The 17,895-nt window shown below is 42.4% G+C and overlaps 1 protein-coding gene across 2 annotated transcripts in view; it reads left to right on the top strand.

The window, feature by feature from the left end:
* Positions 1-5,515: 5,515 nt before the first annotated feature.
* Positions 5,516-17,895, top strand: part of KLF5 (KLF transcription factor 5) — a 90,862-nt gene continuing 78,482 nt past the window's right edge. The window contains exon 1 of one of the 2 annotated variants that reach the window (XM_085898614.1): positions 5,516-5,733. Coding sequence is in view for 1 of the 2 variants with exons in the window: in XM_085898613.1 (XP_085754739.1) it covers positions 5,536-5,733 (198 nt within the window). In the remaining variant the exon portion in view is untranslated. The remainder of the gene's footprint in view (positions 5,734-17,895) is intronic. The other variant, XM_085898613.1, reaches the window with a different exon arrangement.

Genomic DNA, 17,895 nt, shown 5'->3' with positions numbered 1-17,895 from the left:
CATTAAACTTAATATTTTCTCAGCCTTTATCTATTAACATAATAAAGACTCGGAGGGAGATAGAGAACATTGTACTTTACGGTAATTCTACATATCGACGGTCCCCTGGGCCAGTGCGCATGCGCAGCCTGACCCGGAGCCAGGGATGTTGTGGGTGTTTCAACCTGTTCAATACTTGTTTGATTATTGTCGTTCCACGCTAATAAAGTGGTCGAACAAATTGAACTCTGTTCTTATTTAGCGATGACGTTGAAGTCTATATGAATAAACAAATCAAAGTTGTGTGTTGGTAGTGGAGATGGTAAAGTATTGATAAATAAATAAATAAATAAATAAATAAGAAGAAAGTTTATGCACATGGAGATGGTCAGGTGTATATAAATAAATAAAATTTTAAAGTTTTTTTTGTCGTGGATATGGTGAAGTGGATATAAATCAATAATGTAATGTAGTAGTATGTCAGTAACCGTGATAGTAATATATACAAATTTTATATATATATAACTAGAATGGCACTAGGTAGAGCGCATACCAGTGGAACATATCGAGCTCAATAACTTTTTGATATATCAGGCATCGTTTTTGGCCCAATCTCTCAATGGTGAAGAATCACTTTAGAATTATCAGATCCACATCCGGATTCCGATCTTCAACAAAATCGAATCAGTTTGTCCTTGTTACATACCCAACCTGTCCACCAAGTTTCATCTGGATCCGTCCATAATTTTTTGAGATATCCTGCACACAGACAAACAGACAGACAGAAAGGGGGTGAAAACATAACCGCATTCACCTTCGGTGGAGGAGGTAAGAAACTAGCAGGGGCTTCTTGGCGTTTCCTGGGACATGGGGTTGGGAATACCTGGCGTTGTCTGGCCGGATGATCTTTTCCCGGCGGTGGTTTCAGGACATGTTGGACATTGAAAAGCTATGGAGTTAATGGCCTCATGGTGGTTACCTTTTGCCTGCGAGCCGGTGGCCAGCACTGCCTGGCCCCACATCCCAATATGCACTAGGGCGTCCTTTGGTGGATTCAAAATAGACGTCGAGGCCATTGTGTGGCAGCTTCAAACCTTGCACAGATTCAGACCTACGTGCACGCAAAAATTGGGACCTCTCTAGGTGCTACGGCTGATGGCCGTGAAAGAATAATGCACAAACAAACACGCAAACACTTAAAAATATTTATCATATTTATATATACTTTATCATCACCACTACAAACATACAACTCTGAAGTATTCATTTACTTATATACACTTTACCTTTTTCAGTTTTACCTGTTTTGTTTATTTCGTTATTTGAATGTAAAAAATCTCCACATCTCATTTCAGAAGGTGCAGTATCCTCAATGATGACTTGTTTTCTTGTTATTCTATATTCCGCGAATCCAATCTTTGTCTTAAAGACCGACAACCCACACACAAGCTTTGAAACAAAAGCCACAAAACCTTTGGCCAGACACAGTTCAACGCAACACCTGATGTGTTCTTCCTCGACACGGCGGTCCTCTAATCTGATGTTACCCTGGGAACCTGAGATGCTGGGAGTGCAAATTTACCAAGTGTGCATTCCACTTGGAAAAACTTACAAGGGAGGTACCCACAAATGCATTGATAACTTGGGTATGCTTCGTCAATGTATACACTTGGAGGTTTGCGTGTTCTGGCTGAAAACGGTGATGTCATGTCGTCATTGTTTGCTTCCATGCCATGTCGGGGTGGATTCTTCTGGCTTTTTGTGCACGCAATGGTGGTGGGCTCTGGTGGGCACAGTTTGAACGTTCTGTGGGTTCGGTGACATCTGCGAGTGCATTTTTATCAGCTTAATGGCTTCCCAGATAGACTCTACCTTCTGCCAGTCTCAACATCTTTGGGTGAAAGCCAGTATGGAATGGAGGGGGAGGGTTGGTGGAGGCTGGTTGGAACTGTGCTTTGACGTCGACAACGAACTCTCCAGTTCCCATACCTGGCAAATATTTTCAGCACGCCTTCTCAGTTTCACTGGTGTGTTTCCTTAATTCTTTGCAAATTCTCTTCTCACCTGCCCTTTGTTCTCTCTCAATAGGAAAGGAGGGATGGGGGATATACTATATAAACTAACGGGAAAAACGTTCCTGTGCATCATTTACACCGGTGTGAAATGGGAAATGAAAAGATAAGCATCACGTTGTTTGTTCATGTCAATATTTAGTGTTTGATAAACAGGAAATCGACGTGATTCAGGCTTTGAGGGGTGGGTGAGGGGGGTTTAGGACTCTGAGTTTGGGGGAGTGGGGGGGGGGAGTTCAGGACTTTAAGTGACATTTTACATTATGCAGAATATCCGTGGGTCCCTTGTTTCGTAAGCAGCCTGAGGCTGCTGGTTGCATCATTTTCTGGGGGCATAGCTGTGCCGCTCTTGCAGTGGCCCCGTTACCAGTAAACTGGTTCTCATTTGGTCGACCTCAGAAGGATGACAGGCTGGTGTTTCAAGGTGGATCGACAGGAGCTCAAACTCAAGACCCTAAGGTCTAAGTCTCTAAGATCTCGAACCCGAGACGTTAAAAGCCAACACGGGGTTTTTAACTTCATCGATCATTTACTTGTCTTTTATGGACTAACTTCATTCTTACCATCAATTATCCCCAGACTTGTTTGGGGGTTTATGCCCCCCCCGCCCCCCCCCACAAGACTGAGCATCACAGCAGTCCAAACGGAATTTTGTTTTTAAAACTCAAAATGTGATCTTTGGTCATTCCTGGTGGAACGTTTCACCCTCTTTCAACTTTGCTTTGGGTGAGAAGCATGGGGACTTGTGATGATGACGAACCATCGACCTCGCTCGAGTTTAATTTAACCTCCACTTCCCTTTTTAGAATCAACAAGCCAGAGACAGGCAGGGAAATTACTTGGCACTTAATGGCCTACTATTTTCGAACGATCTCGTGAATCATTAACGTTCACACGAGACGGGACAGCTTGCTTTAACACCCCCGTCCCAAGGACAGTGGTGCTCTCAGGTGCAGCATCATCATCCCATTCTGATGTCCACAGATGCTGAGCGAGGACAGCAGTCTTATCGACTGATTTGACACCTTGGGGGTGTTCTCCCCACCTGAAAGCAGGTTCACTGGTTGGTTTTGCCTTCACCTACCCAATGGTAGTGAGCAATATATTGGGAAAGGTTGTCAAGGTTGACTTACCTGCTCATTGTGACAGACACCGTGGGATATTGTGACAAACTTCCGACTCCTCCAAGCAGACAGAGCACCCGGCTTAATATGAATCGCATCTGGTACAACAGATTGTCTGAAAGGACACCATGGGGTATGTGGAACACAAGGGCAGATGTCTGACCGATTAGAACCCAAACAATAACGGAGTGGGTGTGATGTGGGTCTCACATCGTCCCAAATATATAAATTGAGGGAATGTTTGTCCGAAGTACTCATTGGGAAATCTTCTTGGGTCTTTGTGCTTTACCCAGATACTTATACAGTCCGGTACTCGGAAACTTATTCCATTCCATGATCATCGATTTTATATATATATATATATATATATATATATATATATATATATATATATATATATATATATATATATATATATATATATATATATATATATATATATATATATCATCATCATCAAAGGGTCATGAGCAACTTCTCCTCCTCCAATGTGCACCACATGGCTGTGAGGTGGCATCATTGGCTGAGGGCGTGGCTCTGCTGCTCATGCAGAAAGGTGAGGGCAGAAAATTTGTAATTTGTTCAGGATGCCGGCGATAGATCGTCCACTCTTCGCGAAGGTCACCGTGGGATTTTTAATGTCCACCAATGAATTCTGGCAGACAGGACACCCGTTTGAACATCCATCCGATATGCATCTCACACACACACACACACACACACACACACACACACACACACACACACACACACACACACACACACACACACACACACACACTGATGCTTCTCCCTGCCTGTGAGATACCAGGATGGTGGTTTGTAGCTGGGTCGACATTAGACCCCAGGCTAGACGGTGCATGAAGGGTGCTGAAGACATTTCAAGAGGAACAAATCCTGATGTTCCAAAAGACTCAGGAATATCTAAATGATGATAAACAAGGACAGCACCCTCGACGACCTGATATGCAGGTGAAGAAATTAATGGAGAACCGAAAGAATTGGCACAGGTGCACACGACCCATACAATCTGAGCCACCATGCGGTCCACTTGATCCAATTCGCACCCTCGACGTGCCGGGTGGAAGTGACGGACACACGTTGTACCTGGGCGACACTGTAAGGGAACCCCGCAGGTGTGTCGGAGGAAAACGAGCCGACCTTTGCTCATCATGATGATACTCCCATTCGTGGCTTCCGGTTGTCGGTTCGTTGCCAGGTAAGTGGGGGGAGGGGCGATGTTGGTGGACGTGACAGCAATGTTAATACCGACGGAAACGCACAAACTGACTCACGGAAAGAACAGGTTTGAAAACGAGCGGGAACTTCCTTTGTGCGCAGGTCGGTTACGTGTTGACTCTCTCTCTCCTTCAATGTAGGCCGACCTTAAACAAAGCCATGAAAGGTATCGGCAGGTGTACAGTGCATGCACACACACGCACACGCACACACACACACACACACACACAAACACACACACACACACACACACACACACACACACACACACACACACAAACACACACACACACACACACACACACACACAAACACACACACACACACACACACACACACACACACACACACACACACACACATAAACACACACACACACACACACACACACACACACACACACACACACACACACACACGTGAATGCGAGTTGGGTGAAAAGGTGCATCGATCGTAATGGAATTTATTATTAAAATTAATTGTTTTAATCACATTGAACTGGTCATCCACGCACTCCCTTCCACGCACTCCCTTCCACGCACTCCCTTCCACGCACTCCCTTCCACGCACTCCCTTCCACGCACTCCCTTCCACGCACTCCCTTCCACGCACTCCCTTCAACGCACTTCCTTCCACGCACTCCCTTCCACGCACTCCCTTCAACGCACTCCCTTCCACGCACTCCCTTCCACGCACTCCCTTCCACGCACTCCCTTCCACGCACTCCCTTCCACGCACTCCCTTCCACGCACTCCCTTCCACGCACTCCCTTCCACGCACTCTCTTCCACGCACTCTCTTCCACACACTCTCTTCCACGCACCTGTGATCTCTCTTCCACACACTCTCTTCCACACACCTGTGATCTCGCTTTGTCACCCAAAGTCAAACTCTTCCTTCCGTTCTACCGTGACCAACCGTCTGTACCTGTCAAACTCCCCCTCCCCCCCCCGAACCCTCATGGTGGTCCCACGACGAGCCGCACGACATGAATCAATAACCGAGCTTCCTTTGTGGTCTGGTCAGAGTGCACGATGAGTGGGGGGGGGGGGTACCTGGTTGGGCGGGACCACGTCCACATCTTACAGGTAGACGTGTTCGAATGAGCGGGCTTCGGAGTTCATGCGTAAACACCTGGTGGGATCGTGGCGTCGCGCGATGCTTGCGCGCGAGTTGAAGGCATGCGGGGAGGGCGCCTCGGGCCGGGGAAGGGGAATGGGCGGGCGGATCTCAGGCCGCCCAGACTCGGTGTTTCTCGAGTCCACAGGAGACGGACGGAGGGTGCGAAGCGAGCAGTCACACGCCGACGACTCGGCGCAGGTACGGACTACGGGGATCTTGATTCCATTGAATTGTGTAACGGTCTGTCGTGGTCGACACGATCATGTGGCCTCTTCCATTCCGTGGTCTGTTGATTCAATAAACCGTTTCACACCACAATGAAGGGCAAGGTAAAACAAACGCAGGTGTTAATATGTAATTATTCCCCGGACGCACACCGAGTGACTGAACGACGGCAAGGCTTCGCTTTCCGATTCTTCCTTTCCATGGAAACGGTTGGTGAGTCTGTGCAGGTGGCCCTCCGTGTTCAGTCCAGGTGACCCTCCGTGGCCGTGCCCAGGTATCACCTTCGACTCGGCGCTAAAAAGCAGCTCAAATGCATCCCATAAGGATTCCATCCACGTCCGGCGCAAGTCGTGCAAGTCACTCTTACGAACTTGCACCGAAACCACCTTCTTTTGAGTGTAAATGTTTAGCCCGGTACCAAATCTGTAGATCCTCAAATGCAAGTTTCGAAGAAAATAACAACAAAATAAAAGTCGAGCACCTGTTGCTGTGTTTTTCTTGAGTGCGAGTTGCATGTCTGTTTTAACTTTGTTATCGTTCAAAGTTATCACACCAACTAACCACTGAGCGTTAACTTATTGATTGAAAATTTTAGAGCATTACTCGTACAACTAGTAGCCACAAGTATTCCCAAGTGATTGTGGAGTCGACTCAAGTGTTTGCCCGGGCTCTCACGAACCGCCTGGCCAGCCAGGCCTGACATTTGAAGGTGGCAAGAATTTGCAATTTCTTCAGGATGCTGACAATATCTCATGGACATGTCACGAAAGACAATGTGAGGTCCTTAATGTCCATAGATGAGAAGTGCTTGCAGGCTGGTACTTTGGCTGAACCTCCTTCCAATGGATGGTGCACACAGTTATGAATGGTCCTGCATGCAAAATACCAGGGTGACAGTTTATAGCTGGGTTGAGATTGGAATCCAAGTTGGACAGCTGTGGCTGTAGAAGGTGGTCTCGTAAGTATCCTGCTAGTTCTATCGTGATATGTATGTATATATATATATATATATATATATATATATATATATATATATATATATATATATATATATATATATATATATATATATATATATATATATATATATATATATATATATATATATATACAGTGGGGAGAACAAGTATTTGATACACTGCCGATTTTGCAGGTTTTCCCACTTACAAAGCACGTAGAGGTCTGTAGTTTTTATCATAGGTACACTTCAACTGTGAAAGACGGGATCTAAAACAAAAATGCTGAAAATCACATTGTATGATTTTTAAGTAATTAATTTGCATTTTATTGCATGAAATAAGTATTTGATACATCAGAAAAACAGAACTTAATATTTGGTACAGAAACCTTTGTTTGCAATTACAGAGATCAGACGTTTCCTGTAGTTCTTAACCAGGTTTGCACAGACTGCAGCAGGGATTTTGGCCCACTCCTCCATACAGATCTTCTCCAGATCCTTCAGGTTTCGAGGCTGTCGCTGGGCAACACTGACTTTCAGCTCCCTCCAAAGATTTTCTATTGGGTTCAGGTCTGGAGACTGGCGAGGCCACTCCAGGACCTTGAGATGCTTCTTACGGAGCCACTTCTTAGTTGCCCTGGCTGGTTGTTTTGGGTCGTTGTCATGCTGGAAGACCCAGCCACGCCCCATCTTCAATGCTCTTGTTGAGGGAAGGAGGTAGTTGGCCAAGATCTCGCGATACATGGCCCCATCCATCCTCCCCTCAATACGGTGCAGTCGTCCTGTCCCCTTTGCAGAAAAGCATCCCCAAAGAATGATGTTTCCACCTCCATGCTTCACGGTTGGGATGGTGTTCTTGGGGTTGTACTCATTCTTCTTCTTCCTCCAAACACGGCAAGTGGAGTTTAAACCAAAAAGCTCTATTTTGGTCTCATCAGACCACATGACCTTCTCCCATTCCTCCTCTGGATCATCCAAATGGTCATTGGCAAACTTCAGATGGGCCTGGACATGCGCTGGCTTGAGCAGAGGGACTTTGCGTGCGCTGCAGGATTTTAATCCATGACGGCGTAGTGCGTTGCTTATGGTTTTCTTTGATACTGTGGTCCCAGCTCTCTTCAGGTCATTGACCAGGTCCTGCCATGTAGTTCTGGGCTGATCCCTCACCTTTCTCATGATCATTGAGGCTCCACGAGGTTACATCTTGCATGGAGCCCCAGACCGAGGGAGATTGACTGTTATCTTGAACTTCTTCCATTTTCTAATAATTGTGCCAACAGTTGTTGCCTTCTCACCAAGCTGCTTGTCTATTGATCTGTAGCCCATCCCAGACTTGTGCAAGTCTACAATTTTGTCCCTGATGTCCTTAGACAGCTCTCTGGTCTTGCCCATTGTGGAGAGGTTGGAGTCTGATTACTTGAGTGTGGACAGCTGTCTTTTATGCAGATAACGAGTTCAAACAGGTGCAGTTAATACAGGTAATGAGTGGAGAATGGGACGGCTTCTTAAAGACAAAACTAACAGGTCTGTGAGAGCCGGAATTCTTACTGGTTGGTAGGTGATCAAATACTTATTTCATGCAATAAAATGCAAATTAATTATTTAAAAATCATACAATGTGATTTTCAGGATTTTTGTTTTAGATTCCGTCTTTCACAGTTGAAGTGTACTGATGATAAAAAAAATTACAGACCTCCATGTGCTTTGTAAGTGGAACAACCTGCAAAATCGGCAGTGTATCAAATACTTGTTCTCCCCACTGTATATATATATATATTTTTTTTTTTTTTTTTTTATGACTTTTGATGTACACATGATAGAAACAAACTGTAGATGGTGCATAAAAGCACAATGCATCAGGTTTTGTTAATCTTAATGTTTTTATGAATGTCTTGTCACTGTATTCATCATCACACCATTTGAAAGCCTTTATCCCTGAGCAGGGGTCAGCTTTTTGCGGGCTCCAATCATGGCACCCTTTCTTGTGGCAATGTTTTTTACGGCCGGATGCCCTTTCTGACGCCAACCCTTTAGTCGCCTTCGACCCTGAAGGGATAATTACCAGTATACTGCTGCTCATTTTGCCAACCTTCGGAAGGACGACAAGCTGAGTCAACCCCCCAGATGTTAACTCGGCAGCCAGCGGGGATCGAACTCAGGACCCCAAGCCACCGCTTTAACCACTGAGCCACACCAGGCTCATTGTCTTGTCACTGTATTACTGTTGGAAATCCACAATCCCGGGGTTTGTCGACAAGTTGACATTTGTTGAGGTAACTTCGACAAAAGTGGTAAGGTCAACCGCCACAATTACAACAATTGTGGGACAGAAAAGCCTCAGGAAGTCTGGCAACATGAAAGAGAATCACCAAAAACCAATGTCTGGTGATCTCAGGGAGTTGCACGTCATTGGTCCTTTCTTTTTTTGGAAGAAGCAACAGTCAATGATGAACGGCACTTTGCAGTGTTGTAGAATTGCTTCGTTCCTGAACTACGACGATTAAATCTGTCACATATCACCTTGTACCATACCAGCAAGACCAAGCCCCCTGCCACGATGCTTCAAACGTGCGATGGTCCTTGAACGATGTCTTCCGAAATGAGTGGATCGGTCGATGTGGACCAATTGCTGGCTACGTCATTCGCCTGATCTGTCCCCATTTCACTACATTTTATGGGCAATTCCGCAGTTAGTAACGTTACATTTTAGGGACATTCTCATTATTTAGATAAGAGTCCTTTCTCTATCTGTGGATGTAAAGTCTCATTAATGTCACCAGAGATCAACCTAGTCTAGACGTAGAACAGAGCAAAGAATGAAATCATTTCATGAAACATTCTAGAAGAAAGAACTGCTTTTAATGCCGGTTAGTAACGTCCTTTTTTTGTAACGTTACTAACTGCGGAATTGCCCTTATGGGTTTATTTAAATATGTTGTTGACTCATCAAAACCACATTCTTTGGATAAACTTAGGGCTATGATCACTAATATAACAAGAAAAAGAGCCATCAGAGATTGCAGACCCTCACCAGGACTTGTTTTGTGTGGTGGTTGTGTAGTTTTGTGGAATGTGGTGTTTGTTTACTGGTGTGTTACATAATTAAGTAGATGGTATTCATGGAATACATACCCCATGCAGTCTTGAGAAGGACTTGGTACGAACCAACTCTTGTTTTTAAAGGTTTTTTTTTTTCTTTGATCCAATATAGGTGCCAGACCCTGTGACCGAAGACGTCATCTTCATAAAACCATATTTCCCAAGAGCAGTTGATTAATTACTTAAATCTTTATTTATCGGTTAAGCGGTTTCTCCTATGAAGATTTTCAAAGATCTTCTCCAATCCAATTTGGCTGACAGAACACGTGACACATGATGGCCATTTTTATGAAAATCCTGTTCAAATTAAAAGTCAATCAGATGAAAATTGAGGATTTCAGAAATTTGGCCCATGTTGACCTCAAAAATAATTGGTGGTGGAATTAATTGAGGTGATATGAAAGTCCTGTTCAAATTTCAAGTCAATGGGATGAAAATTGACAATTTTAGAAATTCCAGCCTCTGTTGACTTTTTCGCCTGTGTTGACCTCAAAAATAATTGGTAGTTGAATTCAATGACCAAACGTACAAATCCTCTTAAAATTTAAAGTCAACTGGATGAAAATTGATAATTTTAGAAATTGTGGCCGATGTTGACTTTTTGGTTTATGTTGACCTCAGAAATAGTTGGTGGTTGAATTCAGTGACCTGAAATGCAAACTCTCTTCAAATTTCAAATCAATCGGATGAAAATCGACAATTTTAGAAATTCCAGTCAATGTTGACCTTGTGGTCGACGTTAATCTCAAAAATAGTTGGCTGGTTGAATTCAGTGACTTGATATGCAAATCCTCTTCAAATTTCGAGTCAATCGGATGAAAATTGAGGATTTTAGAAAATTGGCCGATGTTGACCTCAAAAGAGTGACCACCATACTACATGGTCATATAACATGTGGTAAAGTTTCAATTTCCTCCACTGAATGGTTTTCGATATATGCTTTAACAAAATGCAGACACGTATGACGTAGGACATACGTACCCATGACATACATATGTATGCTACCGATCACTTAACCCTGCTTTTCGATCACTTAACCCTGCTTTTCGCATCAAGAGCACAGGGTAATAATAGTCATAACTAGAACTGCCACTCTATAACTACTAGCAGTGATGACCGAGTACCAAGACGTCCTGCTTTGATGCAAACCCGCTTTGATCAGACACCTGACCCTGACCCATGATGTTCATTATTATTCAATTGCATGCAGAATGAGATTAAAATAAATTCAAAATAAACTCAAATGGAAGACCAAATAGCTACAGTCCTGCATTGGAGTCATCAGAAGGAACCCAAACAAGCAAAAAGCAAAGATGAAGTCATCAGGAGGAACCTGGATAGGATTTGGGTTTCAGCTGCTACTCCACTACTCTCAAACCAATCCAGCCAGGCACAGCCAATTGAGCCATAAAAAAAAAATCAAAAAGAACCCGAATCAAATAATTCTAGCTGCCAGACCATGCATCTGATCGGGTTGAAATTTAAAACATATATTCCACATCACTACTTGATCATAATTGTGGTTTCACGTTGATTGATGAAGCAGTTCAAGAGAAATACATTTTTTTAAAAAATATTTTCGTTCAATCCAATATAGCTCAGACCATGTAACCTATTCATGAACATCATGGTATCCCCAAGACTAGGGAACATTTGTGTGAAGTTTTCCCTCGATCTGTCCAGCCGTTCTGGAGTAGAAGATTTTTTTAATAGGTTTTAGGGTAAATCCAATATGGCTGCTAAGCCATGTGACCTATGTCATGTGTGAACGTTTTGTTCCTCATGGATAGGCGGTCATCCAAGTAAAGTTTTGCCTCGATCTGTTCAGCCATTTCAGAGAGGATTTTTGAAGCTTTTTTTTATATACATAAAGAATATGGCTGCCAAATCACGTGATTGATGTCATCAAAAAAATATTTCTGGGAACCAATTTATCTCCACATGACGCTCAAAAATTTCATGGTCATCGGATGTGGCGTTCTACATCTGCAATTATGACGTCATAACGAAGGCACCTATGACGTCATTAAAACATCACATTTATTCCATGAGGAGTACTTGCCATGTCCAAAGTTTAATTTTTTTCCTTGGTGTGGTTTCAGAGATAGAGGTCCAACGTTTTTCAATTTTTCCAACATGGCTGCCACACCACGTGACCTATGACGTCATAATTATGATTAAAACATTCTGCATAAGTAGTCACTCCGATAGTGACAATTTTGTCTCAATCCGACAAGCGCCTATGGAGAAAAACACGAAAGTTCTGTGCGGACAAACAGACAAACAAACGAACCCAAATACAATATCCTTTCCTCTGGTGAGGGTATTTAATGAAATTACTCAGCAGCAACAAGAAAATGTTTTGAAAAAGTTGGAAAATCAGATTGAATGATGTATTGTGAAATATGGTGATTATTTTGAAGTCTAAAAATGTGACCCAAATTGAGTAAAAAACTTTATGAATTATGCGTTTGTGTACCATTTATAGTGTGTTTCTATTATGTCTACATCAAAAGTTATAAAAGTTCAAATTTGCACAAAGTTTTTATGGACACCATATATATCTATAATAATAAATGTCAGTGTGTGTCCTTCAATCCATCCGGTCGTCTCCTTCATAACTCCAAAACCATGAAACCTAGCAACCCCAAACTTTGCACACATACTAAGAGAACTCCAAGGTGGTGCATGAATGAAAATTGGGTGTTTGAGTTAATTTAAATACCATTTTGAAGATAATGTAGGGGGTGCTCATCACAAAAAACCCCAAAATAAGCCTTCCCAAGATGGCGGCATGCCATATTGATCAGCCCTCTGTCAGCTCACAAGAGTCTTAAACTGCCATGTTTTTGGCGTCCTCAACAATGCCTTGGCTTGGGTCAGGCTGCAACGATTTCTTAATGATAAAGTTTTTTTTTCACTTTCCTCACTTATGTCATCGATTGCCTGATCATCATACTGATGAATCGCTGGATACATTGGAATGCTCATAAACACCCAGAGATGCCAGTGTTCACGGCTTTTTAAAAAAATTTTGTACATGCCATAAGCTCTAGAATTTCCTAAACTAAGCCAAATTTCAAAATTTAAGCTCCAGAATTGAACTTAGCAGTGGTTCCCACTGCTTAAAAGTGTTCATTTGTCTAACTCGAACAGAGCTATCGCTTGCCAAGCCAGCCATCCTGATCTACCATTTAATTTGAGTGCTTGCTTGAGAGCTTAAGCCGCTTGTTGAGTGCCCGACGGTTGATGGTAGTACAGTTCGTGTCCCGATCGGGATGTACAGTCGGCAGTTGCAACAAGGTAGAAGTACATACAGTGCCTGTAGAAAGTCTCCACCCCCTTTCAAAATGTTCACCTTCTGGTGCCTTATAGCCTGGAATTAAATGACATGAAATAAGACTTTTTCCACCTTTATTTATACCGTAACTCACAACTTCCACAACTGAAAAACAAATTTTGCAAATTTCAGAAATTTAATTAAAAATACAAAACTAGAATATCTTGGTTGGATAAGTGTCCACCCCTCTTGTAAAAGCAATGGTAAATTAGCTCAGGTGTAACCAATCAACTTAAAGATCACACACCGAGTTAATTGGCCTCCACCTGTGTTAAATTGTAGTGATTCCGATTGTTTCAGAAGAAAATAAACTGTTCCTATAGGTTTCCTCTGCTGAGTAATACATTTCAGAGCAAAGACTCAATCATGAGCACCAAGGAGGTTTCAAAAGACCTCAAAAAGATAAAGTTGTGGAAAGGCACAGATCAGGGGATGGGAATAGAAATATTTCAAAGGCCTTGAATATCCCTTGGAGCAGAGTCCAAGACAATCATTAAGAAGTGGAAGGCGTATAGTACCACCAAGACCCTGCCAAGATCAGGCCGTCCCTCCAAACTGGATGACCAAGCAAGGAGGAGACTGATCAGATTGGCCACCAAGAGGCCAATGGCAATGTTGAAAGAGATACATGCCTTTATGGCAAAGACTGGTCACTGTGTGCATGTGACAACAATATTCCAAGCATTCCACAAGTCTGGCCTGTATGGTAGGGTAACAAGAAGGAAGCCATTACTCAAAAAAGCTCATCCTGAGTACCATTTGAGGTATGCAAAAAAAACACTCCAGAGATTCTGAAGCCATGTGGCAAAACATTTGGTGGTCTGACAAAACCAAGAAGGAACTTTTTGGCCTAAATGCAAAATGTTATGTTTGGCACAAACCCAACACAGCATATCTCCCAAAGAACACCATCCCAAAGCATGGTGGTGGCAGCATCATGTTATGGGGATGTTTCTCATCAGCAGGGACTGGGGCACTTGGCAGGATAGAACAGAAATTGATGGAGCAAAATACAGAAAAATCCATGAGGAAAACCTGCTGCTCTCTGCAAGAAAGCTAAAATTGGGATGGAAGTTCACCTTTCAGCTTGACAACCACCCAAAGCACACAGCCAAAGCTCCACTGGAGTGGCTAAAGAACAAAAAGAGAAATGTCATTGAGTGGCCCAGTCAGAGCCCTGACCGAAATCCAATTGAAAATCTGTGGCATGACTTGAAGATTACTGTCCATCAATGCTTCCCATGCAACTGTACTGAGCTTGAACAGTTTTGTGTAGAAGAATGAGCAAATATTGCTCAATCAAGGTGTGCAACGTTGGGAGAGACCTATCCCAACAGACTCACAGCTGTAATTGCAGCACAGCAGCAATTCTCACCACAAGTCAGGAGGTGCGTCTCATGTATAAACGATGAATGTGGTTATCATTGGTTAGCTATTTGTCGGTGTGCCATCCCGATGAGGGCAAATAAGCCCGAAATCCGGATCAGTGGCTCCATTTGATGTTTGATGTTTTCCTCCCCTCTCTTGCCATATAATCTTTGTCTCTTTGATAGTCACCGGGCCCAGGCCTCTGTGTTGGAGGTGATGCTTTGGCGTGGACTGTGTCTAATGGGGATTGGCGGAGTGCTCGTCACACTCCATGTTTCAAATATATATATATATATATATATATATATATATATATATATATATATATATATATATATATATATATCCCTGTGTCGTAAGAGGCGACCAGGGTTGCGTCAGGAAGGGCATCCGGCGTAAAACATGTGCCAAATCACTATGCGGATCATGCGGATGATCCGCTGTGGCGACCCCTAAAAGGGAGCAGCTGAAAGAAGAAGAAGATAAAAATATATATAATATATATATATATATATATATATATATATATATATATATATATATATATATATATATATATATACACACTCCTCCCATGCTCTTCTCGCTGAAGAAAGCTGGATGAAGCAACCATGAAAGGCAACACAAGGTAGTAAGCCCTTTACTGTTTCAAACACCTCCCAGAGTTCCTCCACAACCTCAAAGACATTCACAAATAGTGCATGCATGAGAATCCCAATGCTACATACCCCCCTCAGCTGCTGGACCGGTTTCATAATTTGTTGGCGAATCATTAGCGACAGTGCAGCCAGAAGTGCATACCAATGAGGCTCCCAAGCATGTACCACATCTTTGCAGCTGTGGAGGAACTCTGGGAAGGGGTTGAAACTGCAAAGGGTTTACTTGCTACCTTGTGTATCATTTCATGGTTGCTTTATGCAGCTTTCTTCGACTCTAAAAGCATGGGAGGAGTCGATTTATTTATATAATCCTAGCCCACGTCACAGGTGAAAGATGTGACTGGGTCTTTGTGTTTCATATATATATATATATATATATATATATATATATATATATATATATATATATATATATATATATATATATATATATATATATGTGTCAAAGGAATCTATGGTAAATTCTTCAACCTTTAATTGAACAATGACTGAACGTTTTAATTAACAACATGTGACAAGCCACTCGCATCTGCTGACCTTTCTCAAGAGTAATGAAAATTTTCAAAACATCCCCCTAAATACACAAAGATTGGGGTGGGCAAAGCAGGACCATCTTTACATGTTGTCACGGGGGTGGCCAGCCCAAGTTAACCTCCCCGACGCAAATTTGTTGAAGCCAGGCAGTTAACACCGAAAACCTCCTGGGATGGCCGAGCGGTTCCTTATTACGAGGTGGCCGACACGTTGATCGACATAGATTTCAACACGTACTCGAAGGGTATGGCAGAGGGCAATAGCAGATGGCGAAGGAGTACTCGGAATGGCGGACAGAATGAGGATTACGGCACAGGAGCACTGCACTAGGACAACACAAGGGGGTTTAATCCACAAACCCACAACTTGTGTGCTCAGTCAGTGGGTTGCTCAGATAATTCAAATGACAGAGTACTGGAATGGTTCACCAGAGGACCTGGTTTTGATTACCAGTTTGGGTGCATAGTTTTCCCACATGTACATGTTATGTATGTTTGCCTGTTCATTTATCCTATATATATATACAGTCTTCTTCTTCTTCTTCTTTCGGCTGCTCCCGTTAGGGGTCGCCACAGCGGATCATCCGTAAGATCCGCATAGTGATTTGGCACATGTTTTACGCCGGATGCCCTTCCTGACGCAACCCTGGTCGCCTCTTACGACACAGGGATATGGTACACCTATTCTAACCGGGGCATACACCGGCCCAGTATACTGGTACTCATTTCGCCGACCTCGGAAGGATGACAGGCTGAGTCAACCCCCTGGTGTATTAATTCAGTGGCCCAACGGGGCTTGAACTCAGGACCTTTTGGATCCCAAGCCGCTGCCCTAACCACTACGCCAACACCAGGCTCTATCCTATATATACAGTATGTATATATATATATATATATATATATATATATATATATATATATATATATATATATATATATATATATATATATATATATATATATATATATCTCAACTAGTCATGAGGAATATAGTTTGAAATTTTTTTCATATTCACATCTTCATCTACATTGACGCCATTTAGCCTGAATTTGCACAAAAGTGGTCATTAAGTACCCTAATAATTAATCACTCAATAATCGATAAAGCTATGGATAATGGCAATGTATGTGACATAATAGGGTGCATGGATGATATGGGTATATAGGCCATAATAGTAGCGGGTTCAGTTGAAAATGGAATTTTTGTTCTGAATGAGCATGTGAGGCGAGACAAATGCGCTCTACTGAATGTGAATGCCAACACGGATAAAAATGTCAAAAGTGTGAGAATGTTGGTCTGATATAACTGATCTCAAAAACTCCAATGAAAGGAACTCATTTTGCATCAATAGAAGAGATCCAGAGAGCCGTGAGCAATGAGCTAATGGCCTTTCAGACAATGACTTCCATGGGTGCTTTGAAGCATGGCAATGACGTTGGCAAGTGTGTATAGACATCCCAGGGAAATTACTTTGAAGGTGACCACTAAACATAAATGGTACATTTACAATGAAAAAAATTCTTGCTTTAATCCTGGAACTTTATTGTCGGATCTTTTATGGAGCCGAAACTCCAGGTATTGCATATTTCATAAATTAAAATGAGTACATGACTGTTTGGGAAACTTAAGCGAGAGTTCAATTGTAAAGGTACAGTATATGTGCACACAAAATAATTTAATTTGAAAACTAATTAAACAATGCAACTATCACAAAACATGGTTTTATGAGCTGAAATAAAGTACTTATGGTATGAATCAATCATCCTGCCCAGTGAAACACCAAGTTGGCAATTTATAGCTGGGTTTGGATTTAAACCCAGAGAAGACAGTTTAAATGTGAGTGTGCATACCTCTAGGATATCCTGTCAGCCACAGAACAGTGTTGCAAACATCAGAAAAAGGGTTGCTTTAAAAGCCCACTATACATATCAAGTACAATTAAATTACATGACTGAATGTAACAATGCTTTGTCATGCTTTCGATACAAAGCACGATTGATATACAGCAAAATGACACATTGTTCAATACAATTGAATGAATGGAAATTTGGTGGGTATCCATATCAGCAACATTAATTATATGTAAAATAATTAATCATACCTGCATAAATGGAGGTATCTGTCATGTCACTAACATTTATATGCCTGGTGTTGGCTTAATAGCTCGGGTGGTGGGC

The sequence above is a fragment of the Eptatretus burgeri genome, chromosome 10, assembly GCF_056783735.1.
Source record: "Eptatretus burgeri isolate ZD-2024b chromosome 10, Ebu_testis_v1, whole genome shotgun sequence".
NCBI lineage: Eukaryota > Metazoa > Chordata > Myxini > Myxiniformes > Myxinidae > Eptatretus > Eptatretus burgeri.
This window is presented reverse-complemented; position numbering and strand designations above follow the sequence as displayed.